Below are 13,543 nucleotides of genomic sequence, written 5' to 3'. Positions count from 1 at the left end.
AAATAAACTGGTGAGCTGTAAGTTTAACTCAGAGTGCTTCTGCTGATTAATTGAGCAATGAATAACCATTAAATCCAGGAGGTTTGCAGTCTTATCTGTGTGCTGTTTTGCTGTTTACCTATCAGCTATGGCTATCTGCTATACAGTTTCCACTTATTAGTTCCACTTATTTACTGTGTTTTATCTGGACTAATTAATCCCATTTAAGAAATACTTATGTAATATTTCAAAAGGTAGAACTGGAGGAAAGTGTTGAATAGTGGCAATATAAAGGTTTCAAACCAGCTATGTAACCTGTCCAGAGCAGAAGCATAGACTTTTGATCAAGTGTATCCATGAAAGGATCTTTGGACATAAATATGTATAGGCAAAAAAAACAGTATCATAAGCATCATTCTAATGTAATTTAACTTCAATGAAATTTGTGAGGTAGCTGATGTAAATACAATTCTGGGTCAAATCAGTTTATAATATAACTTAACATAATATAACAACATAATATAACTTTGCAAAAGTGTTTTCTTTGACTTCAGACTTACACTGGGGATAACTATGGCCCTGCAATGCAAAATCAAATCCACATTGTGACAATCAACCTACTGTCCGATGGAAGAAACAAATCTTTCTAGAAAATGCATGGGATATATGCATTTTATAAATCCTTTTGAATTCTATGTATGTATATATTTATATTCATACAGACATCCTCTTCTATGAGTTATATCTTTTCAACAGTTAAAAATTGTCTAATTTCATATCTAGGGTAATTATCCTGATCACTAAATTTCTGCTCGAGATGGGAAGATGAGGAGCACTAGCACATGCTTTCACATTTTCATAGTTTGAAATCCTGAAAAAAATCAGTTTTGAACACTTTTAGTGTTTAGGCATTCAATACCTGTGCTGCCAAGGTTTATTGAAAGCAGCTGGATGCCTGTCTCTGTCCTCCCCCTTTCTTGGGACTACTGCCAGCACAGGTAGTCAGAAATGGAAAGAAGAGAAATATTTGAGCATCTGTGCTCTCTCTCTCTCTCTCTCTCTCTCTCAGGAAAACATCTGTGGCTTCCATAGGAAGCACTCATTTTTTTCCATCAGCAAAGACTCTGGATACCCTTGGGTCCAGTTTTGGCACAGCAAGCCAAGAAGGATGCAGTTTATGGCTTAAAACTTATGAGAGAAATCATTCAGGCAGTCCCATCCCTGGCAGAACACTGAGAGAAATTCCCCAGGCTGCAAGCCACATGTGGGTCTCTGACCTTTTATTAGCTCACCATGGGAGAGGTTAACAATTGTTGAGACTTGAGTCCTCCCTTTGACATACAAATACAACAATACCAAATAGCCTTTCCAAGATGAGCATATTCAGGGCACAACGTGCTTTTTAATGCAGGGTCCAATGTAGGGGGGGAGAAACCCCAAAACAAAACCCCAACCCAAAAACTTAGAACTATTAAACGATATGTTGCTATAAAACTGAAGCCTGGTTTGCTATTTTTTCCAACACTCGGCCATTGTTCATATTACTGTGATTTGTGACTTTTTAAAAGCAGTATAATCATGAGACAGAAAGAAATTCTCACACCATTTTTAGCTCTTCATGTGGCCAGCACTATGATTTATGGAACTAAGATTGCTCAATAGCTGGAGTGACATAAAAAATGCATGAAATTATCTGATTCTTAAGGATGTCTGTTGTATTTATCCAAGAACATTTTTGTTGAGATTAAAAAAACAAAAAAAGGATTCATAATTATTGATATGAGGGTTGTCAGAATAAAAACACAGAAGGCCAAATCCATGTCTTTTTGAAATGTCTTTGTCTTCTCAGAAATTGCTGTAGTCAATGAAACTATCTTGGATTTTAGTAAAATCAAGATTGGAAAGTAACTCTTTTTTGGGGAAACAGAGTCACCAGCTTTTTGCAGCTAAGAAACTACAGAGACTAATAGTCTTGCTCTATGCTGTGTAATCTATGGCAAAGTATGCAGATTGAATAGCCCAGCATTCCAGGCTTTTACCATAATTACTTGATTACTCTTTCGGTCTTAAAGGCAAATTATTTCTACTATGCAATCCTGTGGCTTTAGTGTAGAGTATGCTGAGTGTGAAATAGGAGCAAATTAGCTCATGCTTCTGCCATCAGCCTTTGCAGCTATTGTCTGAAGAGGCAATGCAAGCTGATCTCTGAATGTTATAGTCCTGTGACTTCTCTGATGGGAGGCAGGTTCAGCCACATTCAATGCCAGAAACTGAGCGGGGAGGGCAGTGGTGGAAAGAAACATCAGATTCTGCTTTTCATACTTTTACTAAGGTGACAACCACATCTGAGACTGAAATTGGTGAAGTGTTGCACAAGGTTGGTTATTGCAAAAAAAATAGTTGCTAAGTCACGGTTGCTCCCTGTTCAAGGCAGACATATCTTTATTAACCACTGTTGGCAAAGTAGATCTGAGAAAAAGTTATTTAGAGGTGGAGGGTGCTTTTATATTCATTGTGAATAAACAGAAATACCAAACTGGCAGAGATCCCATCAGAAAGATCGAGTACAGCTGCACATAGACACATGCCTGTCTAACTATTTACAGACCAGCTTCCATACATAGCTGATTCCAATGCTATACCATCCTTAACCCACCCATTATCTAAGGAAAATTTTAGTTAGAAAAGGCTTTTGTTTTGTTTCCATTACCCTAACCACTAGCTTATCATCATTTATTTTTGTATTAGTCTTTTACATGTCAAAAAATTGATCTTTCTCCCCTCCTGAGTATTTTTGTTTGTTTGTTTGTTTTCTCAAAAATACACAGCAGAATTGCTTCAAGCTTTCCTACAGGTCCATTTCTCTAAATCTTTCTATTATTCTTGTAGTCTACTTCATTACTATATCCAGCTTATCTATGTCTCCCTAAAGACTTCACCACCTTTCAGTCACTGAATCAGTACATTAAGTGCTTCTTTTATATAATTCATATATAAAATATAACATAGTAACATATATATGTTATATAATCGTTATGAATAAATGCTTCTGTTAATATCTTTCACATTGATACTGACATCTTTTTTGTATCAGCATTTTAGTTTGAGACATGGTTTGTTTGTGAACTACTCTAACTCAAATTTGTTTCTTATATACTCCTTATACACTCTTTTTTCTTATATGCTCCTCCTTAATGATTATTCCTCACAGAATATTTGTGTATTTGGTTTCTCTATAGTACCTCCCATCTCTACTCAATTACATGTTTTCTTCAGCATCTCCAGATTTTTAAAAAACTATTATGAATCTCACATTTTCTAGGAAAAGAGAAATATTTAAATTTTTGTCTTGTTTTTATATTTTGGAAATGTTATAATATAAGTGCCTGCTTTTTCATCAAAATTCTGGTTTATTTTTCACTTTGTGATTCAATCTTTAATTCTTCCTTTCTGGGTATTTCTTCTCCAACTTCATCTTCCATACAGAAGTTTCATTTGGACCATAGTCCCCTAGTTTTCCTATTAAAAAGTCACATAGATTACTTCCATGAGCCTTATTTTCTCTAACCTAATAAACAATACAACTCTATTGGCTTGACATAATAAGTGGGAATATTAATTATTTAGCTCATTTGAATACATTTGTGGTTAATGTCAATAACAACTTCTTTTATATAATAGAAAGATGATGAGTTTTTGGAATAAATGGGAGTTTCTCCAGGGAAGAATAGAAGCAAGAAACCACACCATAGGAAGTCTTGAGACCAGGGAAGAGAGACACCAACAGCCAGGACATCTAGTTTTCCATGTAAAGGCTGGATCAACCTCAGTATATTTTTCTTCTTTGTGAACTTAAAAACTTAAGAACAGTCATAGTTTATTGTCTTTGGCCTCAAAAGAGGGCTGGCCAGCAGCGTTACTGTGTTCCACCTTTAATGTGGACATGTGCCTTCCATGGCAAGCCTTTTCCTTTATGGTATTAATGACTATTGACCCATTTCCTTCATTCAGAAATTGGTTGATTTAATTTTTTTAATGCTGAGAACAGCCTTCTCTGTTCTTCATTTTTCAATTAAAGCATCAATTTCTCCTTACAACATGTTGGCTTTAAGAGCAGTCTTCACCTAGAGTGAATTTTAGCCTTGATCTTCCCGTCTGTCTTGAATACTTTTCTGGTGTTTGTTCACTGTACTGGAAATCCCTCCTGCTTGTCACTCAATTTTTTTATCCCTCTCTGCACATTCTTAATCCTTTCTTTCACATTTGCCATTAGACACAGAAGCCAGCTTTTCCCCATCACGTCTTTTCAACATCTGCAGCAAAGTTTTTCCCATCAGTGATCTAATGTCTGTGGGTTATGCTTAAAGGCTGGGATTACTTTTTTAATATTTTTCCCCACATACAATGGAAAAATTTCCATTTTGGAGCTCATAGCTAGTCAGCCTTCTCTCAAGAGGATATTTAGTATACCCGTGAGTGGAAATCACTTTGCAGCACCTTTGTCAGAGCTCTTTAAGCTGACTGAGCACTCTTGGTTCTCTTCACCACCTGCCAGGGTGGTTGTGCACTACAGCTGCACTCTGAAATGAAGACATCCATATAGAAACAAAGAATATTTTACTCCTGCTAATGATGGAGAGATTAGACACTGAATTGCTTCAGCATAAAAGTGAAGTTTGTATTAAACTGAAATAAAAATTAAAGGACTGAAGAGATTGGAATATGTCTGTAGATGCCTCTTTGGAAAATATTACACAGCCAGGTACTATCTTGTCCAAATTCTGAAATGTTATGTTTAGCAGTTTTTCTTCCATGTTCAAACTACCTTTTTTTCCCCTGTAGCTGTAATTTTCCTGTATTTTCAAACTAGGATGAAAGCATAAAGGAGAGCTCCCTTCTGCATTGCTCTTTTAAATGAATTTGTCCCATCTTTTAAGTAAAACTTTTTTCAAAGCAGGATTAATCAGTATGGTACCCAAACATTGCTTATAGCCATGACTATAGAAAAAACCTACCCTTACTCTTATATATACATACAGCCTTTCTCACTTAGAATACTGAATTTAAAAGCATTCAATTATTTAAGCCGAAGAGAACAATATAAATTTGATAAAATATAAGATATGTCCTGTTATCTATCAATTAAAGTAAAATGAGCTTTATATTTTTTTTAATAATGAAGACTAAACTGTTCTTTACATATAAATTAAATAATATTTTGTGAAGTGAAATGCTTCTTTACAGATATCCATTTGACCCTACAAGTTGTCTTTGAGCTAGAAGTGATGCAGTGGGGTATATGCAATTATGTTACAGCTGCTGGCAGGTGACGAGATGTTGCATCTCAATGGATACAACTCCTGTTAAAATGTTTAAGATAAAAAATTCAACAACTTTAGCAAAACTGAGACACAACTACCTCACATATTTCATTTCTGCAATGAATGACTCAATAACTCTCTCAATCTTATTTGGCCTGTTTGCCTGCAATAGATTAAACAGGTATGTTGCCTGGTTGGCTAAGGTTTTCATTTTGTTTTGCCATCAGTTTTGTTAACTTCTCTGAAAGCCTTATTTTTAATTGTTGATTAAATTTTAATTTAATTGTTGATCTCATAAAATATTTGAGAAAATTTCCATGGCTCTTTTTTCTCAAATTTGGGGCTAAATTGAGGCTGAAAAAATTCATAACATTTAAAATACAAAAGGTGACATTCAGAATTAAGGTCTTCTGAAACTGTTGATCTTGTTTTTCAGAGCTGTTTTGTCAGAAATAAAACTAAAGCAATATAAAAGAAACTCTAAAATATTGTTGTGCTCTAGAATTGCAAATTATAAATTTTGTTCACAGGTTTTATGAAATTTTTAAGCTCAGAGGATGATAGAAATTTTCTAAACAGTAAATTTCTTTTTTTGGAAATTAATTGCAAAACTATGAAACTGGCTTGGTTCAGAAGTTATTTTAAAATGTTTCTAAATTATAAAAAGAATTTTTCTCTACTTTGAGGTCAACTTAAAATAGATAAATATTTTAGGATGATCAAGAAATTTATAGATGGAATTGGGTAACACTGAAGAAAGTATTCTCAGATATTTCAATGAAATACTATGAGACAAATTTTATACTGAAGAGATACAGAGTTTATATTCATGTTAATGAGTATGGTGCTGATACTGTCTCCTTGCATTAGCTCATCACAAGGTGAAGATTTAATAATTATTAACATATTTTTTATTTCCTATTCATATGACTGACAGGAAAGCTTCCCACTTCAGTAACTATTTTTGTCTTTTGGGGAATGAGGTAAAAATCTTCCTAATCCCGGTGCTTAAATTGAGAATTATTCTGTGACTCAAGAGGAAAAGTATATCGTAGGTAACAGTTCAACAGGATACATTTATCTACACAAGCGATTTGAGAGGCAGTGGACTGGCTTCTCCTGAGTGAAGGACATGATGCCAGATAACATGCTGCTTGCACAAAAGCCATTTTAGGTCTAAATATAACTGCAATAGCACTGCCTGTGTAAAAATCCCCACGTATTTAACTGAGGAATGTGACTTACTAGCTTGTGTGCAATGCCAGGAAAGACAGAGTCAAGCTGGTGCTGTGCTGAGATTTAGCAGCTTATGTGCTTGCTAGCTCAGGCATCTCTGCAGTGCACTTGATTTCATACTGGGGATGTGTCCAGCTGTGAAAGCAACTGAGAAATAGATATTCTCTCTCCAGATCTTTCTTTGTCTTTCCTGGGTAGGTAATATAAGCCTTTTAAGGTATTTGGGCTTTTGCAGCCTAAGTTTTCATGCATTATCTAGCTTTAGAGTCTCAGACCAAATTTTAATAGAAGAAGGAATGTTTAAAATATTTAACAGAATAAGAAGGAGGTGTATATATCTCTTCCCTATTGTTTTCTCATTATTTGTTAATAGTGAAGTATAAAACCAATGAGATATGTCATAAAAGAAGAAACCACTCTGAGTGAACTCTCAATCTGCTTTGAGGGTGTTGGAAATACTTGGTTAAACCCTGTGTGTGCCACCAGAGTCTTAATCACAGAGTTATAGAATAGTTAGGCTAGGAAGGGACCTCTAGAGATAGTCAGGTTCCACCTTCCCTGCAGTGAGCAGGGACATCAGATAGGCACCTTGTTCGAGGTCAGGGGCATGCTGGATCTCTGAGACCTGCTGAAGGTCTGTAGTCTGAAGGTGTGTCATGAGCCCTAATGGAGAATTTCCAAACATCTGCTGCTTTTACAGAAATCTTGAACAAAAGCTGTGAAGCCACTATTATTGTAGCTGTCCCTGTTCCCTTGTATCCACAGTTCCTTCACCAAAACAAAGAAAAATTAGCTTCCCACTTTCTTCTGCATATATTTCCAAGCATAAGGGGGTCATCACACAGAAGAGGAACCTTCCTGTTTCCTAGCTTCCATCTATTATTATTGCCACTTTTTTTAAAGTGCAATCTTCTTGGTCTGTGCACTGTACAAGATTAGTGATTTCTGGATTTGCTACTAATGTTATGGCATTTCTCTACTAGCCTCAGACTGCTCGTCTCCAAACATTGTACTGAGAATGAAGATACATGCATTTGTTATCCAAATCCTGACTTGCAGAAATAGTAAACATCTTCCTCTCCTTATGAGACATAAATTTTCTATCTCTTCTGTGTATTTCAGCACCTGTAACAGTCATCTGTAGAGAAATGGGGAAAAAATATGGTATTGGTGAAAAATGCATCATTTGTGTACTTGTGAAATCTAGAGTAGTTTGTTCAATCATTTTGTTATTAATATTAAAAAATTTTCAGCCTTTGTATCAGTTTATGATCTCCATCTTTATTTTGAAAGGACAGTGACATTACCCAGACACAGTCCAGACAGAGTCTCAGATGAAGTCTAAAAAATTACATTATCATTACTGTTGATGGTATAAAGTTATATCTCGTACCTGTGAAGAAGCCATATCCAAATTTGTATATAAAGAACGTAAAAAGAGCCTTAATCATGTTTAGTATCAGTTAAACTACTCTAGCATTACATTGGCAATGCTCAACATCACATTGAGAGGACTAATTGTTTATCATATTTACCAGTATCAGGTCCACTCTATGATGTGACCAGCAAACTTAATGAAATATGTTGATGTGCTGATCTTCCTGAGCCATCTCCAGAGCTAAGAATACATTATCCAGCACAGAGGTGTTCAGAGAATTCAATATAATAAGCCCATTCATATGATGTTGTACCACAGAAGTTGTGAATAGCAGTTGCAGATTGTCTCTTCAGCAAAATTTGGAGCAAACATATCAGGGCAGAATATGAGAAATGTCAGAGAATCACTGAATAATTTAGGTTGGAAAGAATCTGAGGTGGTGGTTCAAGACTCTTGCCCCTCCTTAAAGAACTATCTTTGGATATTTGTCTACATTTTTAGACCAATGTCTAAAGCCTTCTAATTCTATCCAGATGAAATCTTCAGGAGAAAAGAAAGACGTCATGTCTAGGCATCTCAGATATACAAAGACATTACAAAAGAGAAAATGGCAGAAAACAACATTAGTGTTCAGCAACAAAGCTAATCATGCAGAAGAGGGTGCCTGAATTCAGCTAATGATTTTAAAGTACTTTAGAGCCTAATAAACTTCGATTGCTCCAGTGGGAATTTCCTGTGAATAGCAGACTCAGTCCTGCAGTCAATCCATTAGTTAAGCCATCTTTGTTCTTGTGAATAACGTTATTTGCATTTCTACAATTCAGGGAGAGAATATGGGCTGTATGGAAATAGACTATATGAAAGGAGGTAATGTAAATATTTGTGCTCTTCCAGCAGTCTAAAGGACAGGCTATAATTAATCTGTAGTTACTTGAACAGGTAAATGTAACAAGTGTTTATATTGAAGTGGCAAAAAGTTTGCATTTAACTTGGCTAAATATAGGGTTGTGAGAAATCCTGCTTTTAGACTTCTTCCATATATGAATACTGTCCACAGTAATTTTTCATTTTAAGACAGAAGTGAAACTATTGTTCTTATGTCATATTGTTGGTGAGAGAAGCTTTGTTCAGTGTAAAAAAGAAAAAGGTATAATACTAAATTCTCTCTTTTTATTTCAAAACCAGATGAATCATGAAACCAGTATGTGAATATTTTTATCAAAGGACAAGTATTAGTGGGTTTGGACAGTATAAGAAGGAATGAGTATTTCTGTGAAAATAATTTAGAAAATGAAATAACCCAAAGCCAAACAGCCAAAAAAAAAACCCCTAACCCATTCACATGTGAGAGTGCTGAGTAGAAGATACAAAATATCTGCACATAGGATTCAGGAAATATGTTTTCCCAAGGGCATTAGAAAAATACTGGTCAACTATAGTTCAGCTTGCCTGGTGGAATGCTCTTTGCTGCTTCCTGCTGCCCACACTATTGTCTGCTCAGAGTTCTGGCACGTATCGTCTCAGCTTTCCATTCCTGACATCACCTGATTGCACAATTCATTCAAGTGGGTCAAGCCTTGTAACTCCAAAATATGTAGCAGCAATCAAAAGAAACTGAGCTCCAACCTACCCAGCAAGTTTCTGCTTGGTAGCCCCATACAGCTGGCTCTGCTCAGGGCAGGTCAGCATTACAGCAGTACAAACAGCCAGAATTGCTGTCGTGCAGGCAAGGATGTGGCCCCTTAATTTTTTATCCTGATTTTTGGGTTTTTCTTAGCCCCTCCACCTCCCAGAGCCTTGCAGCATTATTGTTTCCCAAATGCATTATTTCCATCAATTATTGGCAGTCCTGACATTGATAGGCAGTGAGTCAATACTTTTATAGAATTGATATATTTTATAGAATTGAAATATTTTATAGAATTGAAGCCAAACTAGTTTTGCAGATCCACGGTGTGCAGTATGTGATTTTCCATTCTGGATAAAATAACTGCAATTCTAAATACTTCCCCACAAGCATTGATTGCATGCTTTAGGAAATTCACGGTGAAGAATTTAATTAAGAACGAAGAAACTGCATCACTTAATTTAAAAAAGAGAAATTCACCTGAGATATTTTGTTCATTTTCAGGCCATAATGGCAATAACCATCTTTAGCTGAGGACATTTCCTGGGGCTTAATGGCCCATGGCTGTGCTTCTTCAGGTGATCATCATCATGTCCCAACAGTCATTAATCCCCTACGAATGCCCTGCACCTCAGTCATTAAGTGTGCTTGTTCTAAAAATACAATAGTTCTATATTTAATGCATCTTCCAGGAATAGGGATGATCTCTCTGAGGTGAGGAATGAAATAAGTTTATTAATCTGTCAAAGAAGTACTAATTATGACAAGTGGATAAGTTCTGTTTCTGGAGATAGACAGAATTTTTCCACAGTAAGAGCATGTTTTATGTAAGTCATTGTTTTATGTACATCACAATTTATACTCATCTCAATTGCATAACAGCCAGATAAGAAATACAGATAGTTATTTGCATTAGATTTTTTCTGCAGAGCATCTCAGCATAGAAAAATCTCACCAAACACGCAGTTGTGTGACTGCAGTGCTGCTTAAAAAGACTTTCCTTTCCATAGCTGTGAAAATAGAGCTATACAGCTTTACAAGGTGTTTGTGATAATGCAAGAAAATAAAAAGAAGTTAAATTTTTCATTCCTAAAGTCTGAAATTCTTATCAAAAAAATCTTTTGGTGAGCACTTTATGAGTCTTGCCTGCAAATAGGACTACAAGTACAGTGCCAATAGCATCATCAGAGGTTTTAAACACACGAGACAGTCTACCCCTGCTCAAGTAGAATTAAAGCCTTTAATGAAAATAATTGAAATTCAGAAAAAATGAATGAGAATTGGGGGATTTTAATTATATTTTACTTGAATTTTACTTACTTAATTTACTTACTCCTACATTGTGTTTTTTTCATCTTGTGCTACTAAATATGCATATTGTACACCTAAAGTACACATTGCATGAAGCCTGTACCTGTCCCAAAAAGATTCTGAGAGCGATCAGAGCAGACACTGCCTTCACTGAGTGAAAAATTAGTACCTTTTGGGTATTATGATAATTTATTATTTATGCTGGACATTCTGATCCCATGTACTTCAGTGAGTGACTGTCTAGATAAAGACAGAAGTAGACCCTTGGGCCATGCATTATTAAATGTCGAATGTTAAATTATGTTAATGTTAAAATTAGAGCTCTCCTAGTCAGCACCTTTAGATTAGAGATTGATCTGAAAAAAGAATTATTACAACCTGACTCAAAATTTCTTTTTCAAAATGTTCAAAAGCAAAAAATCATATTATTAAAATATCTTTCAGTATAAACAAATTATTTTGTTTTACTCATGGAAAAAAAATCACTTACTCCAGTAACCAATAACAACTGCCTACATTTTGCAATTTTCCAAGTTAGAGAAATTTTTCTATGTGAAAGACAAAAGTTTATTTCAGAAAATGTTAAATACAAAATATCACATGCACCCATGTGCATACATATTTTATCTTGCTCCATTGTGGGTTCTAGACAGAACTATCACCTAATTTAGACTTTACTCTGAAATCTTTACTACTCATCCTAATGCAGTTTTCAGCAAATAGATTTTGAAAAAAAATTATTAGATCTCTCAATAAATTCACCAAATAAAAAAAAATTAGGTTGCAAAGAGCTAAGGATAAGATAAAGAGTATTGCACTGATAAGTTGTTTACAATCTACCTTGTATCTCATCCTAAACAGCAGGTTGGGGAATAAATACTTTTGTATTGCAATTAGAACGCTTCTTTTGCTATAGATCCTGTTTAAGGTTATTCATATCTTATCATGCCACTTATTGTGTCAGCATTCTTCAGATCATTTGTCAAAATTCAACAGGAATGTCCACAATAAAGAGTAGTAGAAAAAAGAAAGCATCTTTTTCTAAAGTGAATTTATCAGTATACCTAGAATTCTTAGGGTTTTTTTCTCAAATTCTCTGTTTTCACCCATTCATTATGTTTACAGATCAAAAAAAACTAAAAAGAAAACCCCAAAAAACCAAATCAACCTCATATAATGTTTCTCATTCTCATTGTAAATTCTGTGTTGTAGGTCTTGTTTTCCCTCTGTGCTGCATTCTGGGGAATCCAAATTATGAAGCTGATCACTTCATTCAAAGATAAACACCACTGAAAGAGCGGATCTAACATCACCTTAAATGTGGAAACAGCACTTCAGAATAACCTTCTAAGTTCCTTGGAATTAATCAACCATGAATCATGCTGTATTGCAATCAGTTCACTTATGATATGAGAGATTTGTGATTTCCTATGAAGGTTTGAAAGATTCCTAAGGGAGTATAATAATTTTATTTGATTTTTTTAAAGAAATATTTAATTTCTTCCCAATTTAAATCAAATATTCATGCAGAGCATAGATTTTTGCATTCGTAGGATTACAAATTCTTCAAAACCATGTAAAACTAATTTAATTTTTGCAGTGATTTTGTTAGTAATAATATGTGAAAAGTATTTTTCACAAGAGGAATAATTAAAATCATATCTGATGTAACCTGGTATAAAGTGATTGACTGTCTCCTTATTGAGGCTAAACATAAACATATGTGAATGTCATTTCTTCTGCAATGATTGAATTACACCAGAATCTCCATGTCATGCCCAATTCAGTGTTCATAACATACAGCTACATGAGGATGAGTAGTTGAGGCAAGAAAATGATTAAAAACAGCATGGTAAAATAACTTGACCTAGTATGAGTTGAAACATCTTCAATAAAGTTGGCAGATGCATGTGTTGTATAATGCAGACATGCAGCTTAGGCTGAGTTCTTTACAGAATACACCTGCATTGCCAACTTTAGATAGTGATCAAACCAGGATTTACACACGGGTATCCCACTGACACTCACGTGACAATATATTTGCAAGGCTGGGCCCTTAATTTCTGGTAGTTTCCTGCTGGGTGATGTCAGGGGAGATGCATGTCTTGTCTTTCAGAAGCTGCTGGAAAGATGGTGTGTACTAAGATAGGAAAATTAAATACAAATGGTAGAGGGAGTCTCCAAACAGCAGGACTGGCAAAAATACTGGATCTGGGTTGTTTTTCTTTCCTCACAGTCATCCAAATTTTTTTTTGGCTCCAAGCCTTTTAGAAGTGCTTTAAGTCAAGTAGCTAAAAAATGGAGTCTGCCTTAGATGCTTCAAACTTGTAATAATACCTGGATTTAAAAATGTGTTTGTGTTCTGATTTTTTACCCATTTCATTTTTTTACCCTTTTCATTTCTTGGCAGTGTAACAGACATCTCAGATTTAGAAAACCTACTTTGAATTAACTCATATTTTCAGTCTCTAGCTGTAACAGATGCTACTGTCCATGGAAAGGGATGTTTCTAATAAATTTTCAGAAACACAGTAATGTTATTTATATAAAATTTTTGCACTGTCTATTGATAGTATCATCTTTATTGTAAAATAGAATCATCAAAATGCTTGGATTGCAAGGAACCTTAATGATAGTTTATTTAATATATAGTCTTAAAAAATAACAGAATCTGATTCTAGAAGTACAAGA

The 13,543-nt window shown here is 34.9% G+C and overlaps 1 protein-coding gene across 1 annotated transcript in view; it reads left to right on the top strand.

Annotated features, from left to right (window-relative positions):
• Window positions 1–12,538, top strand: part of AGMO (alkylglycerol monooxygenase) — a 187,130-nt gene extending 174,592 nt beyond the window's left edge. Inside the window, exon 13 of the mRNA XM_066565154.1 lies at window positions 12,065–12,538. Coding sequence (XP_066421251.1) covers window positions 12,065–12,145 — 81 coding nt within the window. The 3' untranslated portion in view covers window positions 12,146–12,538. The remainder of the gene's footprint in view (window positions 1–12,064) is intronic.
• Window positions 12,539–13,543: the final 1,005 nt, after the last annotated feature.

Source organism: Molothrus aeneus, chromosome 1 (genome assembly GCF_037042795.1).
Source record: "Molothrus aeneus isolate 106 chromosome 1, BPBGC_Maene_1.0, whole genome shotgun sequence".
Taxonomy (NCBI): domain Eukaryota; kingdom Metazoa; phylum Chordata; class Aves; order Passeriformes; family Icteridae; genus Molothrus; species Molothrus aeneus.
This window is presented reverse-complemented; position numbering and strand designations above follow the sequence as displayed.